Source organism: Typopeltis vanoorti, chromosome 2, assembly GCF_054136105.1.
Source record: "Typopeltis vanoorti isolate ZY-2024b chromosome 2, IOZ_Tvanoo_1.0, whole genome shotgun sequence".
In the NCBI taxonomy this organism is placed as follows: Eukaryota; Metazoa; Arthropoda; class Arachnida; order Uropygi; family Thelyphonidae; genus Typopeltis; species Typopeltis vanoorti.
Window position 1 is genome coordinate 80,736,766 of NC_143550.1, and position 22,960 is coordinate 80,759,725.

At 36.9% G+C, this 22,960-nt stretch overlaps 1 protein-coding gene across 1 annotated transcript in view; it reads right to left on the reverse strand.

The window, feature by feature from the left end:
• LOC150109208 (plexin-B-like) overlaps positions 1-22,960 on the reverse strand; it is a 792,153-nt gene that overhangs the window by 111,914 nt on the left and 657,279 nt on the right. The window contains exon 31 of the mRNA XM_090406262.1: positions 15,310-15,463. Coding sequence (XP_090262388.1) covers positions 15,310-15,463 — 154 coding nt within the window. The remainder of the gene's footprint in view (positions 1-15,309; positions 15,464-22,960) is intronic.

A 22,960-nucleotide genomic window follows, 5' to 3' on the forward strand; every position in this document is an offset into this window, starting at 1 on the left:
TCCACCATCTATTCCATCACCTGGTCCATAGTAGCATTCAACTGAATATTTTGTTCTGATAGGGCCAATCTCACACCAAATAGCTCAAATGTGCTCTTTTCTCTATCCTGCAGTTCCACTTCTATTCTCCTTGGCTGTAGCTCATTAGCTATCATCAATAACACTCCTCAACCCCTTTTTATTCTCCCTGTCACTCCTGAACACACCATACCTCCTCACATTCAATCCCACTAGCTATATCATCTTCTGTCAGCCAGGTTTTACAAATGCCAATAACCTGTGGCCTGAAAGTGCCAACCAAGGCCAAAAATTCTTCCTTCTTGTTCCTAATACTTCTAGCATTAGTATACATGAATTGCAGGAGCCCATTTGTCCCATCCCTATTCTGATGCCTTATACTAACTATCCCATTCTGATTCATAGTCTTTCGTACTCACTTGGGCATATTACACACATTCATACACATAACTGTCTCCCTAAAGTCTGCATATCTACTTCCCTCCCCCCTAGTTTCCCTGATTCTGCACTTCCACTATATTCGACAACACCTTTTCAAGTCTCCATACACCAAATGCATTCAAATGTAAACCATCCATATTATATAAATCCTTTTGCCCATCAAACTCACTCCACACATCCACAAATTCCACACCACTCGTCCTGCATAATTCACGCATAAAGTCATTTGCAATTATGGCCCTCCTTCTATACTCTTCACTGGCATACTGTGGCAACAAACTCACCATCCTAACTCCCTCACTCATCTCTTTTGCTATATCAAGCAATTCCTTCACATCTTCACTCATAGCCATTTTGTCTCCTTTCACATCATTTGTACCTGCTACCATTATCAATTCTTTCACCTGCTTCTTTTGCATTCTAATTGACTCGCTTAGATCCTTAACATTCGCACCAGGTTGGTACGATTTTGTTAAACTTTCAACTAACACACGTCTTACTAAGGAATCTCCATACAACACTCGTTCTTTCATTTTGTTTACACTGACTATCATACTCTTATTTTTCTATCATACTTTTTGCCATTTATCAGTCGCTACGATCGGTAAACATTTTTGCCAATGCTCCAGCTGCCGATTTGCTCTGTGTATCGCTCTGCATAACCGAGCGATCTCACTCATTGCATCAGCCTCATCATTTTTATTCTCCAATAATTCATACATTCGTTCTGTATGTTTACCTTCATTCTCACTTTCAATGCCACTCTCACAGCTATCTGGTACTATCTCGCAAATATCACTATTTTCTAGATTCTCACTTTCAACAACGATATCACTCTGACGACCTCAAACACTCTTTAAATCCTCACATTCTGCACACATTCACTCCACTATCGTTGTTTAACCAGACTCCAACTGCTCTCCTCAATGCATACATTTCGCAAATGGTACACTGAATCAAATCCTTTAAATTAAAATTTTTAGACGAAGATGGCGACCTGGATGCCATCTTTGTTGTATTCCTCTTTATGGGGACCATGTGCACGATAATTGTATCTATCAATTTACTATTTAAAATACTCAGAAAACACCCAAAAATCACCCAGCACACTAAAATACAAAAAGTAAACAATACTATGTAAATACTATGCAAATTCAGTAATTATTACTCAAAATGACACTTATCTGTTCAGGAGCTCTCCACAAACACTACACACCATGTAGCCCTGTAGTCAAGGGTTCAGGTTGTATTGTGTATGAAAGAGTCAATTCCAAAGTGTACCAAGAAATTCTTGAGCACTTTATGTTACCAGCATCGGAAGATTTGTGTGATGATGATTTCCTTTTTCAGCAAGATTCAGCTTTTTATCACACATCCAAGACCACTAGTAGATGGCTCAAAGAAAGGCAAATCAATGTAATTCCTTGGCCAGCAAACTCACCAGATTTAAACTCCATCAAAAATTTGTGGGAATTATAAAGAAATGTCTTCAAGATGTTGCCCCAAGAGACAAAAATGAACTTGTTTCTAGTCTGCAGACCATATGGGCATGTTTGGATTAAAAAAAAAAAAAAAAAAAAAAAAAAAGACTGTGAACTGCTAGTAAATAATATGCCCATCTGTTTACAAATGGTCATAAAACTAATTGGATGCAGCAAAGTACTAATTCTCATGTTGTTTCCCTTTAAATGTAATTTTTGTGCATTTATTTTCACGTAATTTGAATATTTTAAACCATGATAAAAATCATTCTAATTTTGCGAATATTTTCAAATAAGTTTTCTTAAAATTTATATTACATTTTGATGTGTTTACATGGCTATATAATCTACAAAGTAGGTAGATTTAGATTATGCTAATTCACATTTGGTAATAATTAATAAATAATTAATAATTAATGCTGGGCATAGAAACAATGGCATTTAGATGCTATATACTAATGCCAGGAGTATCCAGAATAAGGGAGAGGAATTGGTGGCGAAGATAGCATCAGCCTGGCCAAAAATTATTGGGATCACTGAGACGTGGTTGACAAAAGGGGATATAATAACGGGAACAGAACTTGCTGGGTACAGTATTTTTCGGCAGAATAGGAAGGGAAAGCATGGTGGTGGAGTACTGCTTATGATAAGTGACGACCAATGTCCTCTAAGAGTGGAGACTTTGGAAGGCAGTGACACTAATGATTTTGAAAGCATATGGTGTGAGGTAGAGGTTGGCAAGACAGGATATTTAGTGGGGTGTTGCTACAGACCCAGGAGTACAGAGGGTGGGAACCAGGAAATGTTTAGACAGTTGAGTTTGGCAAGTGCAAGAAGAATGATTGTTATGGGAGATTTTAACTACAGTAGTATAAACTGGGGAGAGGAAGATGCATGTAGCAATAAGGGAATGAAATTTCTAGAATTCTTGTGGGACAAATGTCTTAGGCAACATGTAATAGAGGGAACAAGAGGTTCAAGAGTTTTGGATTTGGTTATAGCATCAGAGGAGTTGATAATAACTGAGATGACATCTCTCCCACCAGTTGGAGAGAGTGACCACCATGGTTTTCACTTGGAAGATAAATAGACATGCAGGAGTAACAAAGAGATGGGAACGTATGTGGAATTATAAGGCAGGTGATTATAATAGTCTAAGACGTCAACTTGGGAAAGTTTCATGTAAGGAGGAATTGGAAGGCCAGGATATCGGTAGTGTATGGGAAATTATGAAAGAATAGTTGTTAGCAGCAATGGTAAGTTGTATACCATGAGTAAACAAGAGGACATAATTTCGAGTAAAGTGGATGACAAACAATATTAAACAGGAAATGCATGCGAAAAAGAGGTTGTGGAAGAGATATAAGGAGACAGGTGAAGAGAAGATGCATGAAGAGTATAAGACAGAGGTTAGATGAGTAACTAGTATGGTAAGGAAGATGAAACTGGAATATGAGAGGAGATTAGCCCTAAGATCCAAAGAAAATCCTAGGGAATTTTTTTAGATATGTGGCCAGTAGAAGGAGAAATGTCTGTGGAAGAATGATATTGTGGAATAAAAATGGGCATAGAGTGACTGATGCAGAGGACATAGTAGAATTGTTCAATGAACACTTTATTGGAGTATTTCATCCTGCATGAGTCAGTTTTAATGCTAGAGGGATTGGGCAGGTTCGAGTTTTAGAGGTACAGGAGGAGAGTGTGTTTCAAATACTGAGTACTCTGGATGTCAGTAAAGCTGTGGGACTGGATGGTATTTCACCACGAGTTTTGAGAGAATGTGCTAGGGAACTAACAGTGCCTTTGACCTGGCTTTTCAATGAGTCTGGCTGCTGGAAAGGTGCCCATGGAATGGAAGGAAGGTAAGATAGTGCCATTGCATAAGGGTGGTAGCAGACTGGAAGTGTCTAATTATAGACCAGTTTGTGTGTCATCAGTAGTTAGTAAAATCTTGGAGAAAGCAGTGAAGGACTGTATACAGCATTGGGTAGAGGAGGGTAATGTTATCTGTGAGAGTCAACATGGATTTGTGAAGGGGCGATCTTGTTTTAGCAATATGCTAGCCTTTTATGATAAAGTTACAAGAGCATTAGATGAGGGAAAGGCATATACTGCCATTTTCTTAGACTTAGCGAAGGCATTTGACAGGGTGCTACATGATAAGCTGATATTTAAGTTGCAGCACATGGGTCTGGATGTCAGATTGGTCAACTGGATTCAGGATTGGCTGTCCGATAGGTATCAGAGAGTTGTGTATGGTGGGGCAGTTTCAAGGAAGCAGAGGGTTACAAGTAGAGTCCCGCAAGGCTCAGTACTGGGACCTATATTTTTTAATCTTTATATCAATGACATTATCAGTGGATTGCAAGGGGGTATTCAGTTGTTTGAAGATGATGCAAAGCTGGGAAGGATTATTAGTAATAGTGCAGATGCGGCAGCCCTGCAAGAGGATATGAATAAGCTAGATAGATGAGCAAATGAATGGGAATGTCAGTTTAATGCAGCAAAATGTAAGGTCTTGAGGTTTGGGAAACATCGATGGGACACTGCATGCTGTATGGAAGGAGTTATACTGGAGGAAATAGGGGGAGACAAGAGATCTGGGGTTGATGATAGATAGAAACCTGAAATTTAGGAGACATATTGCAAAGGTGGTGGTGAAGGTAACACAGAGGATTGCTGCAATAATGAGAAGGACACTGACCTGCAGAGATAAAACAGTTATCATTCCGTTGTATAAGACCCTGATCAGACCACATATGGACTATTGTTCTCAGATTTGGTCCCCAGGATTTGAAGGGGATAAATTGACTGTGGAAAAGGTACAAAGGCGGATAACAAAGATGGTTTCAGGACTGTACAATGATAGTTATGAGGATAGGCTGAGGGAATGTGGACTGCAGAGTTTGGTGGATAGAAGAAGGAGAGGTGATATGATTGAGACTTTTAAACTGTTGAGAGGTGGTTACAGGGTTGACACTGGGGAGTTCTTTCGCTTGGTTGAACAGCGGGAAGGCGTGATGACAAGAGGCCATCCCTGGAAGTTACGAAAAGAAACTGTAAGCAAGAGGGTGAGGAGTGGTTTCTTTGCATGGAGGGTGGTTGAACCATGGAATGCATTGCCTGATGGAGTGGTGAGAGCAAGAACGGTCAATGAGTTGAAGGAGTGATATGAGAGACTGTGTTTTTTAGGAAGGACCTCCCACAATGAGTCTTTTGACTCCATGGAGGCCTGAATAATAATAATAATTAAAGTAAAGTGATCAGCCTGCAAACAAAACTAAGAGTACTGGAAACATGCATCTTCAGCAGTGTACTGTATGGATCTGAAACGTGGGTAATAAATAAGGAATCAAGAAAAAGAATTTTGGCATTTGAAAGAACTTACAGGAAGATTCTAAGAATAGATGGATACAGAAAATCACCAATGAAGAGCTCTATCAGAAGATACAACCAAAACAAAATCTAATGCAGAAGATTATAAAACAGAAGCTGAAATTATTTGGACACACCTGTAGAATGAGTGAGGACCAGAAGATAAAAACATTTATGTTTGGTATTTTGGATGTTTTAAACAGAAGAGGTAGACCATACAGAGAACGGATAGACGATATAAAAGACTGGTGTGGAATGGGTGTACAAAAACTGCGACACTGTGCACTGGACAAAGAAAGGTGGAAGAAGATAGTGAAGCACACATCCGACATCAATGGGCCCATGATTTGCGATGATGATGATGATGATGATGAATAATTATTTTCTATGCAATAAATTAGAATTGCAAATCATTCAACACATTTTCTTTGATTATTCTAATTTTCTGATTCAGAAATGTATACTTATTATACCATATTACTTCCTGCGATAAAATTAACATAAAGTAAAATTCGAGGTGATATTGCTTTACTATACATCGAAAACATCTGTGATGCTTTTGATGTATGGTAAAGTGAGAATATCATTTCTACAACTACCTCTAATCTGAAGTATTTGAATAATATGGTACTACACCATTTTACTACTTGCATATAGAAATTAATGCTTGAGAAATCATGCACACAGTCACTACATTATTTTATGTTGTATACAGGCTTACTAATTTGAAAAGCCATGAATTATGTTCTATTGTTTTCAAAAGTAAGTGGTTAAACCAAAATTTTAAAAGACAGAAACAAATGACTAATACTGGCATTTCAAAACTACCCACATGTTTAGGCTATTCTCCCTGATACCATTATGAATGTAGATAATCCTGCATTGCATTGCATCAAGGAACAATGCAACCGTTAATTAAAATAGCATACGAATCAAGGAATCAACCTAGAATTTACTAGCTAAACTAACATTTTTCCTTATGCAGAAAATCTTATCTCCTTTTAAAATATTTTATGCTGCAAAATAAACTCAATCCACAGAAAGCTAATTCTAGTATAGTGCATGAATTAGCTCTGAATATGCATGAATTCATACACTTCAGCTAATGAACATTAAAATAAAATACCAGCTTCTTGGGAAGCAAATGAAATTTTCTGGTTGGCCTAAGCAATATGGAGTTTTTTTTTTTTTTTTTTTTCATAAGTGTAAAAGCAATTTTGAAGTCCTACTTCTTTAAGATATTACTTATTTTATCTCCGATGTTTTTGATGTATGGTAAAGTGAGAACATCATTTCTACAACTATATCTGATCTGAAGTATTTTAATAATATGGTGCTATACTATTTTACTACTTCTATGACGAAAATAATCCTTGAGAAATATTGAAAATTTCAGAAACTTATGATCATGTTCTGTTGACACCCAAAAGACTTTTCATTCAGTTGGTATTCTTGTGTAGAGGCTTAAGTGCTGTGAGGACATTATGTTGGAGGTTTAATGGATTTTTTACAACACTCAAAAAGAATTAAAATAGAATTTAATACTTCCTATATTTCGTCCTAGTCACTAGGACATCTATGGGGATTACAAAGACAATTAATGTAACATGCACACAAAAACTTACAATACTAAGCCCAACCACATGGGTGACAATAAAGTCCTATCTAGGTGGAGCGCCCTCTAAGGGCAGTAGTAGGTGGCCTGGAATGTAAGGTGGGACCTCTGGTGATGACTGTTTCCCAAATCTTCGGAAGCTTAATGCAACTGTATTTGTTAAGATTTGGTTGGTTTCTGAGAGCTGCTGCTGCTTCTAAGAAAAGTCTCTCTTTCTTGAATTTGCTGTGGTGGAGCATGGTGGTTTTCTTCCATGATACTCTGTGGGTGGTGTCCAAAACATGGTCAGCCAAGCCTGAATGGCCATAGTTGTGTTTAACGATGTACGACTTGTGTTCCTCCAGGTGGATGGATGCTGATCTGCCTGTCTGTCCAAAGTATGCAAGCTTACAGGAACAGGGTACTTTGTAAACTCCAGGCAGAGAGAGAGGAGGGAGCTGATCTTTCGTAGAATGGATAAGGGTAGCCAGTTTGCAGTAGGGCTTATATGCTGTGTGTAGGTTATACTTTTTTAGTATCTTGGCTATTTTTTCCAAAGTGCCTCGGATGTAGGGTATGGTGATGGCATTTTTAAATTCCTGTTGACGAGAGGGACGAGGAATGGGGGAGGAATTGATTATTTTTTTGATGCTGTGTTCGCTGTAGCCATTGGAGAGGAAAGTTCTGTGTATGTGGTTAAGCTCAGTAGTGAGGGAGGTTCCACTGGAACAAAGATTGTGGGCTCTCTTGGTAAGGGTTTTAATGATGCCATATTGTTGTGAGGGGTGGTGGTGGGAGAGTTTGTGAATGTATCTGCCTGTGTGTGGGGGTTTTCTGTATACAGTGAAGGCAAGTGTATCATTAGGCAGGCACGTGACTAAGGTGTCTAGGAAGGGTAAACAATTGTTCTTTTCCTTTTCCATAGTAAACTGGATTCTTGGATGTAGGCTATTGAGATGACCGAGGAAGGAGTCTAACGTGTCTGGGCCATGAGGCCAAATAGAGAACACATCATCTACATATCTTAGCCAGATAGAAGGTTTGAGTGGGGCTGAGTCTATGGCTCGTTTTTCGAACTCTTCCGTATAGAAATTGGCAAGGGGGGGTGAGAGGGGGGGAGCCCATGGCGGTTCCCTCTATCTGCTTGTAGATTTTGTTATTCCAAGTGAAATACCCAGAGTTGATGGCGAAGGAAAAGAGATCTAAGATGTCAGAGGGAAAAACGTTTTCTAAGAGAGATAAAGTGTCAGTTAAGGGAATATTGGTAAACAAGGAGGAGATATCAAAGCTTACTAATATGTCTGTATTATTCAAGGTTAAATTTTCTATGAGGGCTTTAAAGTGGGTTGAGTTTTTTATATAGGAAGCTGAATTTCCGGTGAGGGGGGGACAGAGAGTTGGCCAGCTGTTTAGACAGTCTGTAACAAGGTGCATTGGTGGCATCTACTATAGGCCTGAGTGGGGAATTAGGTTTGTGGATTTTTGGTAAACCGTATATTCGGGGGGGGACGGGAGCGGAAAGGTTTAAGTTTTTTCGTGATGTCGGGGGGCCAGGAGGTTACTTTTTTAAGTAAGATTTTTAATTTCTTAACTTGCGTTTTTGTGGGGTCATGTTCTAGCGGGATGTAGGTAGCGCGATCGCGGAGGATAATGTTCATTTTACGATTGTATTCGCTGGTATTAACTTAATACCAGCGAATTCGCTGGTATTCGATTGTATTCGCTGGTATTAAGTTAATACCAGCGAATACAATCGTAAAATGAACATTATCCTCCGCGATCGCGCTACCTACATCCCTACCGAATTCGCTGGTATTAAGTTAATACCAGCGAATACCCTTCCTATGTTTACCCTTCCTAGACACCTTAGTCACGCGCCTGCCTAATGATACACTTGCCTTCACTGTATACAGAAAACCCACACACACAGGCAGATACATTCACAAACTCTCCCACCACCACCCCTCACAACAATATGGCATCATTAAAACCCTTACCAAGAGAGCCCACAATCTTTGTTCCAGTGGAACCGCCCTCACTACTGAGCTTAACCACATACACAGAACTTTCCTTTCCAATGGCTACAGCGAACACAGCATCAAAAAAATAATCAATTCCTCCCCCATTCTCCGTCGCTCTCGTCAACAGGAATTTAAAAATGCCATCACCATACCCTACATCCGTGGCACTTCGGAAAAAATAGCCAAGATACTAAAAAAGTATAACCTACACACAGCATATAAGCCCTACTGCAAACTGGCTACCCTTATCCGTTCTACGAAAGATCAGCTCCCTCCTCTCTCTCTGCCTGGAGTTTACAAAGTACCCTGTTCCTGTAAGCTTGCGTACTTTGGACAGACAGGCAGATCAGAATCCATCCGCCTGGAGGAACACAAGTTGTACATCGTTAAACACAACTATGGCCATTCAGGCTTGGCTGACCATGTTTTGGACACCACCCACAGAGTATCATGGAAGAAAACCACCATGCTCCACCACAGCAAATTCAAGAAAGAGAGACTTTTCTTAGAAGCAGCAGCAGCTCTCAGAAACCAACCAAATCTTAACAAATACGGTTGCATTAAGCTTCCGAAGATTTGGGAAACAGTCATCACCAGAGGTCCCACCTTACATTCCAGGCCACCTACTACTGCCCTTAGAGGGCGCTCCACCTAGATAGGACTTTATTGTCACCCATGTGGTTGGGCTTAGTATTGTAAGTTTTTGTGTGCATGTTACATTAATTGTCTTTGTAATCCCCGTAGATGTCCTAGTGACTAGGACGAAATATAGGAAGTATTAAATTCTATTTTAATTCTTTTTGAGTGTTGTAAAAAATCCATTAAACCTCCAACATAAAGCATTCAGTTGGTAGGCAAAATTTATGGAAGATTATAAGAGTTCATGGAATGCTTAACAAACTTATTACAGTGAGGGCTTGTATTAAAGTTGACAAAGCATATAATGAATGGTTTAAAATAACCAGGGTAAGACAAGGATGTTTGCCATCACCTTTTATATTTAGTCTTGTAACTGATCCTGGAAGGAACAAAACTCTGCAAGAGAAGGTTGGGGATTAAAGTGGTCTAAGAATCTTAGAATATCTGATCTGGATTATGCTGATGGTCTGGCCTTATTCACAAATAATGTGAGAAAAATGAACTTCTTTGTTCATTTTTTTTCTTTGTTCAACAAAAAACCTTTGATCTAATGAAGAAAAGAAGAGATATGAAAAGAGATTTGAATGACACCAGTAAAATAGAATATGTGGAAATTTGGAAAACTATACGTAAAAAGATGAAACGTGAAATTAGATTGTATAATACTAAGAAAATTAAAGAAACAATAGAAAACAATAGCAACATGAAGGTCCTAAGACAAACATTATCAGTTGGAACAAAAAAATAGCTGCTGTAAGAGGAAAAAATGGTGAACTTATAAAAAAAATAGAGATGCAATAATCAAAAGAATTCAGGAATTTTATACTGAACTCTATGAAGACAAAGACCGAGATATCCAAGAATCATCTATGGATAACTCGAGTGAGGAAGAACACGATGCCTCTGAGATCTTACAAGGTGAAGTGGAAATGGCACTTGAGGAAATGAAGAATGGAAAGGCCCCAGGAGAAGATGGAATTATTGTAGACTTAAAACTGGGAGGAAGCCTTGTCATCAAACAGTTGACTAAACAGAAAAAACTTTCAAAAAAATGGAAGAATTCACTTCTAATATTAATTTTTAAAAAGGGCAATAAGGAAGAAATTAAAAACTACAGACCTATAAGCCTATTCCCCACCATATTATTATTATTATTATTATTACCCCAAGACCTCATGGAGTCAAAGACTCATCTGGGAGGTCCTTTTATCACGCACACAGCTCATCATACCGTGCCTTGAACACATTCAAACTCCTTGCAGACACCACACTCTCAGGTAAGGCATTTCAATCATTCACAACTCTGCATGAAAAAAACCTGCCTCTCACTCCCCTACTCACACCCTCATTATTCAGTTTCCAGGGATGACCTCTGGTTCTCCCCCCGATCTCCCACTATTTTCTGTAGAACTTCTCCAAATTATTTATAGCTGCACTAGAGGAAGTCTTTAGAAGCCTTGATTGGGACACAAAAGGAATAAATGGAGAAAGGCTGCATCATCTGAAATTTGCAGATGATATTGTCCTAATAGCAGATAATCTTGAAGATCTGGAAGAAAGGCTAAATCAGCTAAATGAAGCCTCCAGAGTAATTGGATTAAAAATAAATAGAGAAAAAACAAAAATAATGATGAATAAATACATAAACCATAGAACTGTCAAAGTTGAAAACCATGAAATAGAACAAGTTAGTTCATATGTATATTTGGACCAATTGTTATCCTTTGAGGATTGCCAAAGAAAAGAGATTGAACGAAGAATTCACCTTGGATGGATGGCTTATGGGAAAATGAGAGACATATTCAGAAGTAACATCCCTATGAGTCTAAAAAGGAAAGCTTTCGACCAGTGCATACTTCCTGTCCTAACATACAGAGGAGAAACATGGACTTTAACAGAAGCCCTAAACAAAAAACTGAGAACAACACATCATCACATGGAGAGAAATATGCTAAAAATAACATTAAGAGATAGGAAGACAAATACCTGGATAAGATTTCAAACAGGTGTCATGGATATTGCAAAAGACATTAAACAGGCTAAGTGGAGATGGGCTAGCCATATTGCCAGATGCAGTGACAGGAGATGGACTAGAAAAACAACAGAGTGGAGACTGATGGATGGAGCAAGACAAAGAGGAAGAACGAGAAGAAGGTGGAGGGATGAACTGGAACAAATTGCAGGAGTGAGATGGATGGGAGAAGCAGAAAACAGAGTGGTCTGGAAAATCATGGGGAGACCTTTGTCCAGCAGTGGACAGAACCAAAAGGTTGAAGAAGAAAAAACCATATAACTGTAGCGTTTTGAATAGCTTCTCTCTTGGCACCTTGTCATATGCCTTTTCCAGATCTACAAAACTTAAATACAGATCTTTGTTATATTCCCATGATTTCTCAACTATCTGTTGTAAAGTGAAAATCTGATCTTGGCAGCCTCTATTTGGCCTGAATCTGGCTTATTCTTCACCAAGCTTCTCTTCCACAATCCTTCTCAACCGTTTCTCAACTATACTTGCATATATATCTTACGGAACACTCAGTAATGAAATGCCTCTGTAATTCTCACATTCAGTTTTATTTCCCCTTTTACATATGGGTATTATGAGAGTTCTACTCCAATCATCTGGAATTCATCCCTCTGTCCAGGCCCTCTGAACTATGCAGTGCAGCCACTGTACAATTTTTATACCTCCATACTTAAGCATTTCTGGTCGAATATCATCTATTCCTGCTGCCTTTCCACATTTCAAGCCTTTGATTGTTTTTTCCACTTCAAGTATGGATATGTATTCCTGACTGTATGTCTGTTGAGTGTTTTTTTTTTTACCACCGTGCTATCACTGCTTGTTTCATTTAGCAATTTTTCGAAGTAATCACTCTATACTTCAAGGATGTCTTTTTTTTCCTGTTTTCATGTCACCTTTATCATTTCTAATTACTTTTACAGCACTCTTTCCTCCATTTTTGAGCTTCTTCAACAACCTCCAAAATATCTTGCCACCTTCTTGATATTTATTTTCTATGTTCTTGCCAAAGTCCTCCCATGACTTTTGTTTAACCAGTTTTACACAGTGCTTAGCTTTCTTACATTTGTCTCTGTATTCTCCAAAATCACAAGCTGACTTATTTGCCAGGAACTTTTGATATGCTTTCTTCTTTTCCTTCACTGCCTCTTTAACTTCCTGTGTCGACCATCTGATTTTTCTATCCCTGCAGACAACCTCACCACATGCCTCTCTGGCTGAATCAATCAGGGTTTTCTTCAAGGCTTGCCATTGAATCTCTAAGGTTTGGTTCCTGTTCTCAAACTCTTTCATTTTTTCTTCAATGATCTTTGTGTATTTTAGTCTATAGTTCACATCTCAGAGCTGCTCAACTTTTATTCGCTTTAAAACTTTCTTACATATTATTTTTTTCAATATGAAATTCAATTTTATCCTGCTCAAGATTAAATAGTTATCACTTCCTATTTCAAATCCTCTGTTTACTCTTGTTTCCTGAACAAGGTGGAAAAGCATCGCTATCAACTATAACATAGTCAATGAGACATTTCTTGCATCATCTCTTCATGTGAATTTGTGCAAATTTTTATGTTGGAAGACAGTGTTAGTAATAACTAATCCATGTCCTGAATGGAAATCTAGCAGGCATTTACCATGATTATTAGCTTTGCACTTTTTTCCAAATTTTTCCAAACATTTCTATATGTCTGGAAATCATTTCCTACTCTGGTGTTTAGATCTTCAACAGGAACCAAGTGAGTTACAGAAACTTTCAATATGCTTCCCCCCCCCCCTTAACTGCCTCTCTAACTTCCTGAGTTCACTATGGAGTTTTGATTTTTTTATCCTTGCACACAACCTCACCACATGTCTCTCTGGCTGAATCGATCAGTGTTTTCTTCAGGGGTTGCCACTGAATCTCCAAGGTTTGATTCCTGTTCTCAAACTTTTTCATTTTTTTTTTCTCTTGAATAAGATTTGTGTATTTTAGTCTAAAGTTTGCATCTGAGAGCTGCTCAACTTTTATTCTCTTTAAAACTTTCTTACATGTTATTCTTTTCACTATGAAATTCAATTTTATCCTGCTCAAGACTAAATAGTGATTACTTCCAATTTCAAATCCTCTGTACCCTCTGATGTCCTGCACCAGGGAGAAAACATCACTATCAACAATAACATAGTCAATTAGACTTTTTTTATTCCTTGCCTCTTTTTTCCATGTGAATTTGGATACATTTTTATGTTGGAACATTGTGTTGAGTTGGGGTGTGTTTTAATAATTCCAGTAGCTGACTTTTTGCTGTTTGCCCTGGTTCCCTGGAAAAAACAATGGGGGGCCCTTGTTTAACCGGGCGACACCCCAGCTGGCATGAAATTCTGTCATGTTGTACCATCATTTTTTATTTTGGTTTAAGCCAATAAGAATACAGTCTGGTCAGCTAAATCTCAAATTGCCAGCCCATCCTCATTCATTCAGTATCCAGGTAGATACCTAACTGGGTGCCCCATGAGAAGGTGAGGATTGGACATTAGGTCAGAAGCCCTGGTCGGTTCTCTGCATTCTTTTAAAGGAATGCGGAGAACCGACCACATTCTTACTTACTTACTTAGTAAGTAAGTAAATAAGGATAAGTAAGCAGGATTCCTTAAGTAAATTGAACAACTGCTGTAATTGATCTGGCATGAAAATAGGCATAAGAACTATGCCTATTTTCAATGCCAGATTAACTGTTATCAACTGCATCTCGAATGAAGAACCTGTAGAACAGGTGAACTACTTCAGCTATCTAGGCACAATTTTTAGTAAAGATGGCAAATTAAACTTGGATATAGATAATATCATACACAAAGCTGGTATGGTGGGGAACCAGTTGAATAAATGTGTATGAAATAAGTGAGAAATTAGATTTACATTAAATTTATACAAGATAGTATTCAAATCATTTTTAACTTATGGATCTGAGAGTTGAGTTAGAAATAAAACATTCAGTCAATGACTAGAGATGACAGATATGAGAGTACTGAGAAAAATTGGGGAGTGAGCAGATGGCATCAATGGCAGAATCATATTAAAAATGAAGATATTAGAAAGAAACCTAACACTGTTAGCATTCAGGAATGTGTAAGTTGTGTAAGGTAGTATGGTCACTTAAACAAAATAAGAGATGAATGGCTGAAAAAAGGCCTCATACAATATCTAGACAGATAAGACAGATAGCTGAAGTAGTTCACCTGCAGGTTCTTTATTCGAGATGCAGTTGATTACCTGTCCTCCTGCCTATTTTCATGCCAGATCTTTTAAGGTGGATCTGTCAAGACAAAACTGTAAGATGTGATCATACTGAATATATAAAAATTAACTGTAAATGTGAAAAAAAAAATGTAGAAGAAGTTGAAAATAATACAAGTTTAATACAAGCTTAATAATACAGTACTATCAGAGTATTCTATACATACATTGTAGATACATATTAAGAATTTGATAACGATTATGATACAGTTAGAAATGGCATGATGGATAAATTAATTTCTTTGCAAGAGAAAGATAGTGAAATGGAATACCAAAGAGTTGGTTGTGCATTGTATGAATGAGTTTAAAAAACAGTAATAGTAATCTGAGTACGCTTCCCTCAGGGAATCTAAAATATAACAATAATAATGTTATTATTGTATTATAGTTTTCAGAATAGACATGAATTCAAAATCATTATCTAAGAATAAGTTTCTGCAGTTGCTTACCTATATCCACATCATCTATTGATGGGCGTAAAGAAAATGGAGTATTTTTATATACAGCATCCAGAATTTTACTTTTCACTTGTGAAATAGTATCGCAGTCAAGTGCCCGACATAAAATTTTCTCATCTAAATCTTCTTGAATAACTTGAATTGTCTGAAATCAAAAACAAGATACTTAAATTATTATATGTTATAAAACCATGTAATTATATTTAAAATTCCAAAAAATAAAACTTCCATATTTTTTTTTAGCAAATATAATTGCAAATTTAATCAGTTAATGGGATAATTATACTTTTCTTGTCATATTAGCTGAGTGGATAGCACTTCCACACTCCAACCAATTAGTGATCCATTTGAAGTCTCACTGTGAGGGGAACCTCACTGTAAGCACGGATGTTTGTGAATGTCAATTTCATGACTTGGCATGTGAGATGACTATCCTACTTACTGAAAGCCTGAAGTGATTCAAAAAAAGCTCTACATTTGGTTTCTCTAGAAGGGTTTGATTATTTAACTCAGATTCTCAAACAGTTGAGAACCACTGACATCAAGGACATGGACTAGTCATGACTAACACCATGTTTCAACATAAAGATGTGCACAAGTTCACATGGAGAGAAGATACAAGAAATAAGAAAAGCCTCATTGGCTATATCATTGTTGATAGTGATATCACAAAGCTGGTTCAGGATACAAGAGTGTACAGAGAATTTGAAATTGGAAGTGATCATTACTTGTATTAAGCAGGATAAAAATGACTATCACTTTGAAAAAACAGTATGTAAGAAAGTTTTAAAGAGAATTAAAGTTGAGCAGCTAAGTAAATTGTAGACTCAACTATACAAACATTATTGAAGAAAAAATGAAATAAATTGAAAACAAGAACCAGGAGTCTCAGTGGCAAGCTCTAAAAAAGACATTGATTTTCATCTAAGGAGGTATGTGGTGAAGTTGTCTGCAAGGATAGGAAAATGGGAATAGCATGGTGGACACAAGAAGTTAAAGAAGTGGTCCTGGAAAAGATGAAAGTATACCAAAAGTTCCTGGCAAATAAGTTGGCAGATGCCCTAAAAGAATACACAGAAAAATGTGAGAAAACTAAGCTATGTGTAAAAGTGGCCAAACAAATGTCATGGGAAGACTTTGGTAAGAGTATGGAAAATAAATATCAGGAAGGTGGCAAAATGTTCTGGAAGCTATCGAAGAAGCTAGAAATGGAGGAAAGAATACTGTAAAAGGAATCAAAGATGATGAAGGCGACATGAAAACTGAAGATAAGGATATCCTAGATGTCTGGAGTAATTAACTTTGAAAGACTATTAAACAAACCAAGCAGTTACAGAACTGTACCTGAATATTTTCAAGAGGAATGTAAAGAGAAGTACATATCAATATTTGAGGTAGAAAAAGTGTCAAAAACTAGAAATGTGCAAAGGCAGCTGGAGTAGATTATATTCAAACAGAAATGCTAAAGCATGGAGGTATAAACGTTTTGCAGTGGCTACATTGCATAATTTAAGTTTTATTTACTGTACTTAAGTTTTATACATCTGGAAAAGGAATATGACAAGGTTCCCAGAGTAAAGCTTTTCAAAACACTACAATTATATGGGGCGAATGGAATATTATACAGAACAATCCATAGTCTATATTTAAGGTGTCAGTCAGCAGTTAGAATTGAAGGAAATACAGGAAGATGGTTTGATGTAAAATCAGGAGTAAGACAATGATGTACATTATCTCCACTCCACATTATGAAAAAAAGTGGCATTAGGTCTGATATCAGAATTAGAGATATCAAACTTAACTCTGTGCTTTATGCAGATGATGTTGACTCCTAAACACATCTAGTGCAATTCTCCAGGATTCACTAACTAAATTGAATAACAGCTGTAACAAATTTGACATGAAAATAGGCAAGAACATAGAAAACTTCAGCTGCATTCTGAATGGAGATCCTATAGAACAAGTAAAATATTTCAGCTCTTTAGGCACAGTTTTCAGATCTGGAAATAGACAACAGGATAAGCAAAGCTGGTATGGTGGGTAGCCAACTGAATATATTTATATGGAATAAGAGAGAAATTTGCCAAAAAGCCAAACTAGCAGTATACAAGACCATGTTCAAACTAGTTTTAAGTTATGGATCTGAGTTGGGTTAGAAATAAAGCACTTGATCAACGATTAAAGACCAGAGATATGAGGGTTCTGAGAAAAATTAGAGGAGTGAACTCATCAATGGTAGAATCATATTAAAAATGAAGATATTAGAAAGGAACTTGACATTATTAGCATTCAAGAATGTGTGAGCAGAGCTAATCTAAGGTGGTATAGACACTTAAATAGAATAGGTGAGGAAAGGTCAGCAAAACAGGTGTTTTGATGCTAAGATGGCAGGATTAAGACACGAGGAAGACCAAGTTCTTGGTGGATTAATTCAGTCAGAACTGCCTTAGCAGAACGAAATGTTAGATATGACTATCGGAGTGCTTACAAGTAATAGCCTAATTTGGATGAAAATTGTGGATAGGAGATTAATAATAATGTAAACTTAATACATGTTGTACTGCCATAGTAACCTGAACATCCCTTGAGGGTATATATCAGGAAATTGATGATAATTACACAGTCCAACACAATTTTTGCCGACTTTTATATGAGACTTGTTTTTTACTAATTTGGGTGCGCTGATTTCAAATATCAAACCCATTTTTCTCTATCACGTCAGGTTTTTCCTCTATGGCATTTTCTTTTTGCTAATTTGTAAGTTTTTGATAGTTTTAAGGAGGCAGTACTATTTAGAGGATCAAAAAAATCGATTTTTTAATATTATTTTCTGAAAGTATGTACTTTTAAAAATCTGTTCCTAACTTTTTATCAAGAAATTCCAAAAATTCCCGAAGATATAGCCTATTTATTCAAAGCAGTATGCAGATCAGAATTGGAGCGCTCACCGCTCTCGCTTGTTAGTAAACGAATAAATGCGTAAGAACCTGCAACAGCACGTACTGGTGCTTTGAATGCGAGAGAGGGCGATAATTAGATACATAACTACTTAACAATATTCATTAAAAATTACAAGAATATTTATAAAAAAAATAACAATTTTACTTACACATGAGTTTCAGGGAATAAATTTTTGTTTGTAGCAATTTCTGCTGTGTGTTCTGTTTTGGCAATCCCTTTGAATACTCCAACAGTAGTCGGCCATCATGTGAGAATCCCATCTTCCTTGGTACCGATCTTCCATAGTTTTAAGTCTTGATGAAATCTTTCGCCTTGTTCATCGCTTACAGCACCTAAATTCTCAGGAAATCTATCAAGATGACTGTATAGGAAATGAAGTTTTATGCTCATGTTGCAACCTAGGTGCTGGAAATTTTCAACCATCGTAAATGAAATCCAGGCTTCTTTCTCAATTTTGTTCATAGAATTGATGAAATTTGGGTCTCTCATTAAAGTTCTAATTTGCGGTCCATCAAATACACCGGCTTTAATTTTTTCATAACTAAGTCGTGGAAATTTTTCACATATGTATTGGAAACAGTCACCTTGTAAATCTACAGCTTCATAACATACTGCTTCATAAGACCTAGTTTGATGTGTAGAGGTGGAAAAGTGATTTTTTCTCTGTCAATTAAAGGTTGATTTATAACATTCTGTTCTCCAACATTTAAGGATATTCTAAGAGGCCAATGTTTCTGACTCCAGTGTTGGTTTCTAGCTCGATTATCCCAGAAGCATAGAAAACACGGAAACTTTGTATATCCTCTTTGAAAGCCAAGTAAAAAGTTTACCATTTTAAGATCCACACAGATGATCCAGTTATGGTCTGTATATTTTAATAACTTCAGAACCTTTTTAATGTCCTCATATGTTTTCTTTAAGTGGACTGAATAGCAAATAGGAATTGAGCCATATACATTCCCATTGTGTAGTAAGACACACTTGAGACTTCTGCTTGAACTGTCGATAAATAAACGCCACTCATTTGGATGATATTGTACAATAATTTAAACTTGGAACACCTAAGTGTAGAATGCTCATAATAAAAACAAATGGTGTGTGTGTGTGTGTGTGTGTGTGTGTGTGTGTGTGTGTGTGTGTGTGTGTGTGTGTGTGTGTGTGTGTGTGTGTATTAAGAATCAAAACTGTATAACTGGGAAGAGACCCACCATGTAGCCTTTTAAGGAATGCAAAGAACTGACTGGGGCTTCTGACTTAATGTCCAATCCTCACCTTCTTGGGGTGCATCCTGTTAGGTGTCTACCCAGATACCGAACAAATGAGGATGGGATAGCAATTTGGGATTTAGTTGACCAAATTATATTCTTATTGTCTAAAACCACAATGCAAAATGATTATACAACATGACAGAATTTCATGCCTGCTGGAACATCACCCTGTTTAAACAAGGCCCACTGTTTTCATTAGGGAACCAGGGCAATGAACACAAAGTCAGGTACCGAAATAAATCCCAGTAGAAATCCCAACTCAGAGTTCAAGATTGGTACTATTAATAAGAGGTATCAATGGATAAGAAGTGGAACTAGCAGAAGAATTGAATAAGTACAAGATCGACATAATAGGTGTGATCTTTCTAAGCAACAAAATATTATATTCAGGTAATAAATCAGGGAAAAGAGGGAGTAGTTATATATTCAACACTAAATATGAGGATAATCTTCTTGAATGGCAGGCAATATCAAGTAGAATAATGTGGGCAAATATCAGAATGGAGAATTGCACAATGAGACTTATTTGTGCTTATGTCCCACAGAAGCTTCTATCAAGGAAGAAATGGAAGAATTTTTTGAAGCATTAGAGAAGGCAGCTGGCACAATTAAAAAACGAAAAGTTGGTCCTTGTTGGAGATCTAAACAGTAGAGAAGAATGATGATTAGACATATAGAAATGTTTTGGGAAAATTCGGAGAAAAGTGCAAAGCTAATAATCATGGTAAATGCCTGCTAGATTTCCGTTCAGGACATGGATTAGTTATTACTAACACTATCTTCCAACATAAAAATGTGCACAAATTCATGTGAAGAAATGATAAATGATGCAAGAAATAAGAAAAGTCTCATTGACTATGTTATTACAGTTAATAGCGATGCTTTCCCACCTGGTTCAGGACACAAGAGTAAACAGAGGATTTGAAATAGGAAGTTATCACCATTTAGTTTTGTGCAGGATAAAATTGAATTTCATATTGAACAAAAGAGTGTGGTAAAAAAGTTTTAAAACAAATCAAAGCTTTCAGTGGTGACCTGTACACTCAAATACACAAGCATCATTGTAGAAAACATGAAAGAGTTGGAAAACAAGAACCACGCCTTGGAGATTCAGTGGCAAACCCTGAAGAAAACATTGACTGATTCAGCCAGAGAGGCATTTTCTATCCTTATAGACAACCTCATGTGGTGAGGTTGTCTATAAGGATAGAAAAATAAGAACTCCATAGTGAACTCGGGAAGTTAGAGAGGCAGTTAAGGGGGGGGGGGGCATATTGAAAGTTTCTGTAACTCAGCTTGTGCTCTTAAAGATACTAGCTAAACAAAATGTGTAAAACTAGCTAAACAAAAGTCATGGGAAGACTTTGGTAAGAACATAGAAAATAAATATCATGAAGATTAGCAAAATACTTGAGGCTATTGAAAAACTTAGAAAGGTAGTAAAAAGTACTGTAAAAGGAATCAGAGATGATAAAGGTGACATGAAAACTGAAGATAAAGATATTCTGGATGTCTGGAGTAATTACTTTGAAAGACTACTACATAAAACAAGCAGTGTCAGCACAGTGGTAGAAAACTCCCGACAGGAATGCAGTCAGGAATACATATTCATACTTGAAGTAGAACAAAGTCATCAAAAACTTGAAATTCAGAAAGGCAACTGCAGTGGATGAAATTCGACCAGAAATGCTCAAATATTATTATTATTATTATTATTATCTGAGACCTCCAGGGAGTCAAGGACTCATCGAGGGAGGCTATAAATTACCCAACCCAGCTTTCATACCTTCCCTTAAATTCATTTACACTAGATGCACTCATTACCCCTAAAGGCAAATTATTCCACTCACTCACTGCTCTCTGGGAGAAAAACCTAGCTCTAACCTCTCTCCTTTCTGAGAACAACGTTAACTTCCATGGATGCCCCCCGTGTGCTCTCCCCCACCTTCCATATAACAAAAAATTTCATTATTTGAAATGCTATAACACCCATTCAAAAATTTATAGACCTCTATCATATCACCCCTCTTTCTCCTGTTAACCAGAGTCTGCAATTCACATACTCACAATCTGTCCTCATAATCTAAATCCCATAATCCGGATATCATCTTTGCAACTCTTATTTGCACCATTTCCACAGCTTCTTTATCCCCTAGGAACCCAGGAGACCAAATCTGCACACAGTAATTCAGATGTGGTCTTATCAAAGCTTTATAAAGAGGCAAAATAACTTCCTTATCCTTATGTTTCAAGATTTGCTTCAACATAGCAATTACATTCTGAGTTATATGGATATATAAAAGTTTTATAGTGGCTTCATTGCAAAATTCAGAAAGTTTGGTCAGAGGAGCGACTTCTGGATGACTGGAGGAAAGCTTTCATAGTACCCATCCATGAAAAGGGGAAATAAAACTGAATGTGAGAGAGTTTCAGAGGTATTTCCTTACTCAGTGTTCCTGGTAAGATATATGCAAGTATCTTGAAAAACAGCTAAGAACAATTGTGGAAGGAAAGCTTGGTGAAGAACAAGATGGATTCAGGCAAAATAGAGGTTGTCAGGATCAGATTTTCATTTTAAAGCAAATAGTTGAAAAATCTTGGGAATGTAACAAGGATTTATATTTAAGTTTTGTTGGGGTGGAAAAGGCCCAACAAGGCACCAAGGGGAAAGCTCTTCAAAATGCTACAGTTATATGGTATAAATGGGACAATATATCAAGCAATACATAGTCTATTTAAGCTGAAAGTCAGCAGTTAGAATTGAAGGGGGTAAAGGAAGATTTTTTATTTTAAATCAGGTATGGGAGAAGGATGCATATTATCTCTATTGTTATTATCTATATGGATTACATTATGAAGGAAAGTAGTATTAAATCTGATATCAAAACTGCCAATGTTAATCTCAGCTCTTTACTTTATGCAGATGATGTTATACTTCTGAATAAATCTAGCACAAGTCTGCAAGATTCCCTGACTAAATTGAATAACTGTTGTAATAAATGTGGTATGAAAACTTGCAATTAAAAGACACAGACACTGAAAATAAGCAGAAACATTGGAAATATCAACTGTATCCGAAATGGTGAACCTACAGAACCAGTAAAACATTTCAGCAATTTAAGCACAATTTGTAGTGAAAATGGTAAATTAAATATGGAAATAGACAACCGAATTAGTACAGCTCTTATTCCACATAAATAAATTTATATGGAATAAGAAAGAAATTAGTCAAAACCCTCCACTTCTACCTTAGTAGAAGTGGAGGAATTTTTTGATGCTCTAGAAAAAGCAACTGACACAATGAAAAAGGAAAAGTTGGTCCTTGTTGGGGATCTAAATAGCAGAGTAGGAAATGATTGTGAGACATACAAAAATATTTTGGGAAAATTTGGAGAAAAGAGCAAAGCTAATAA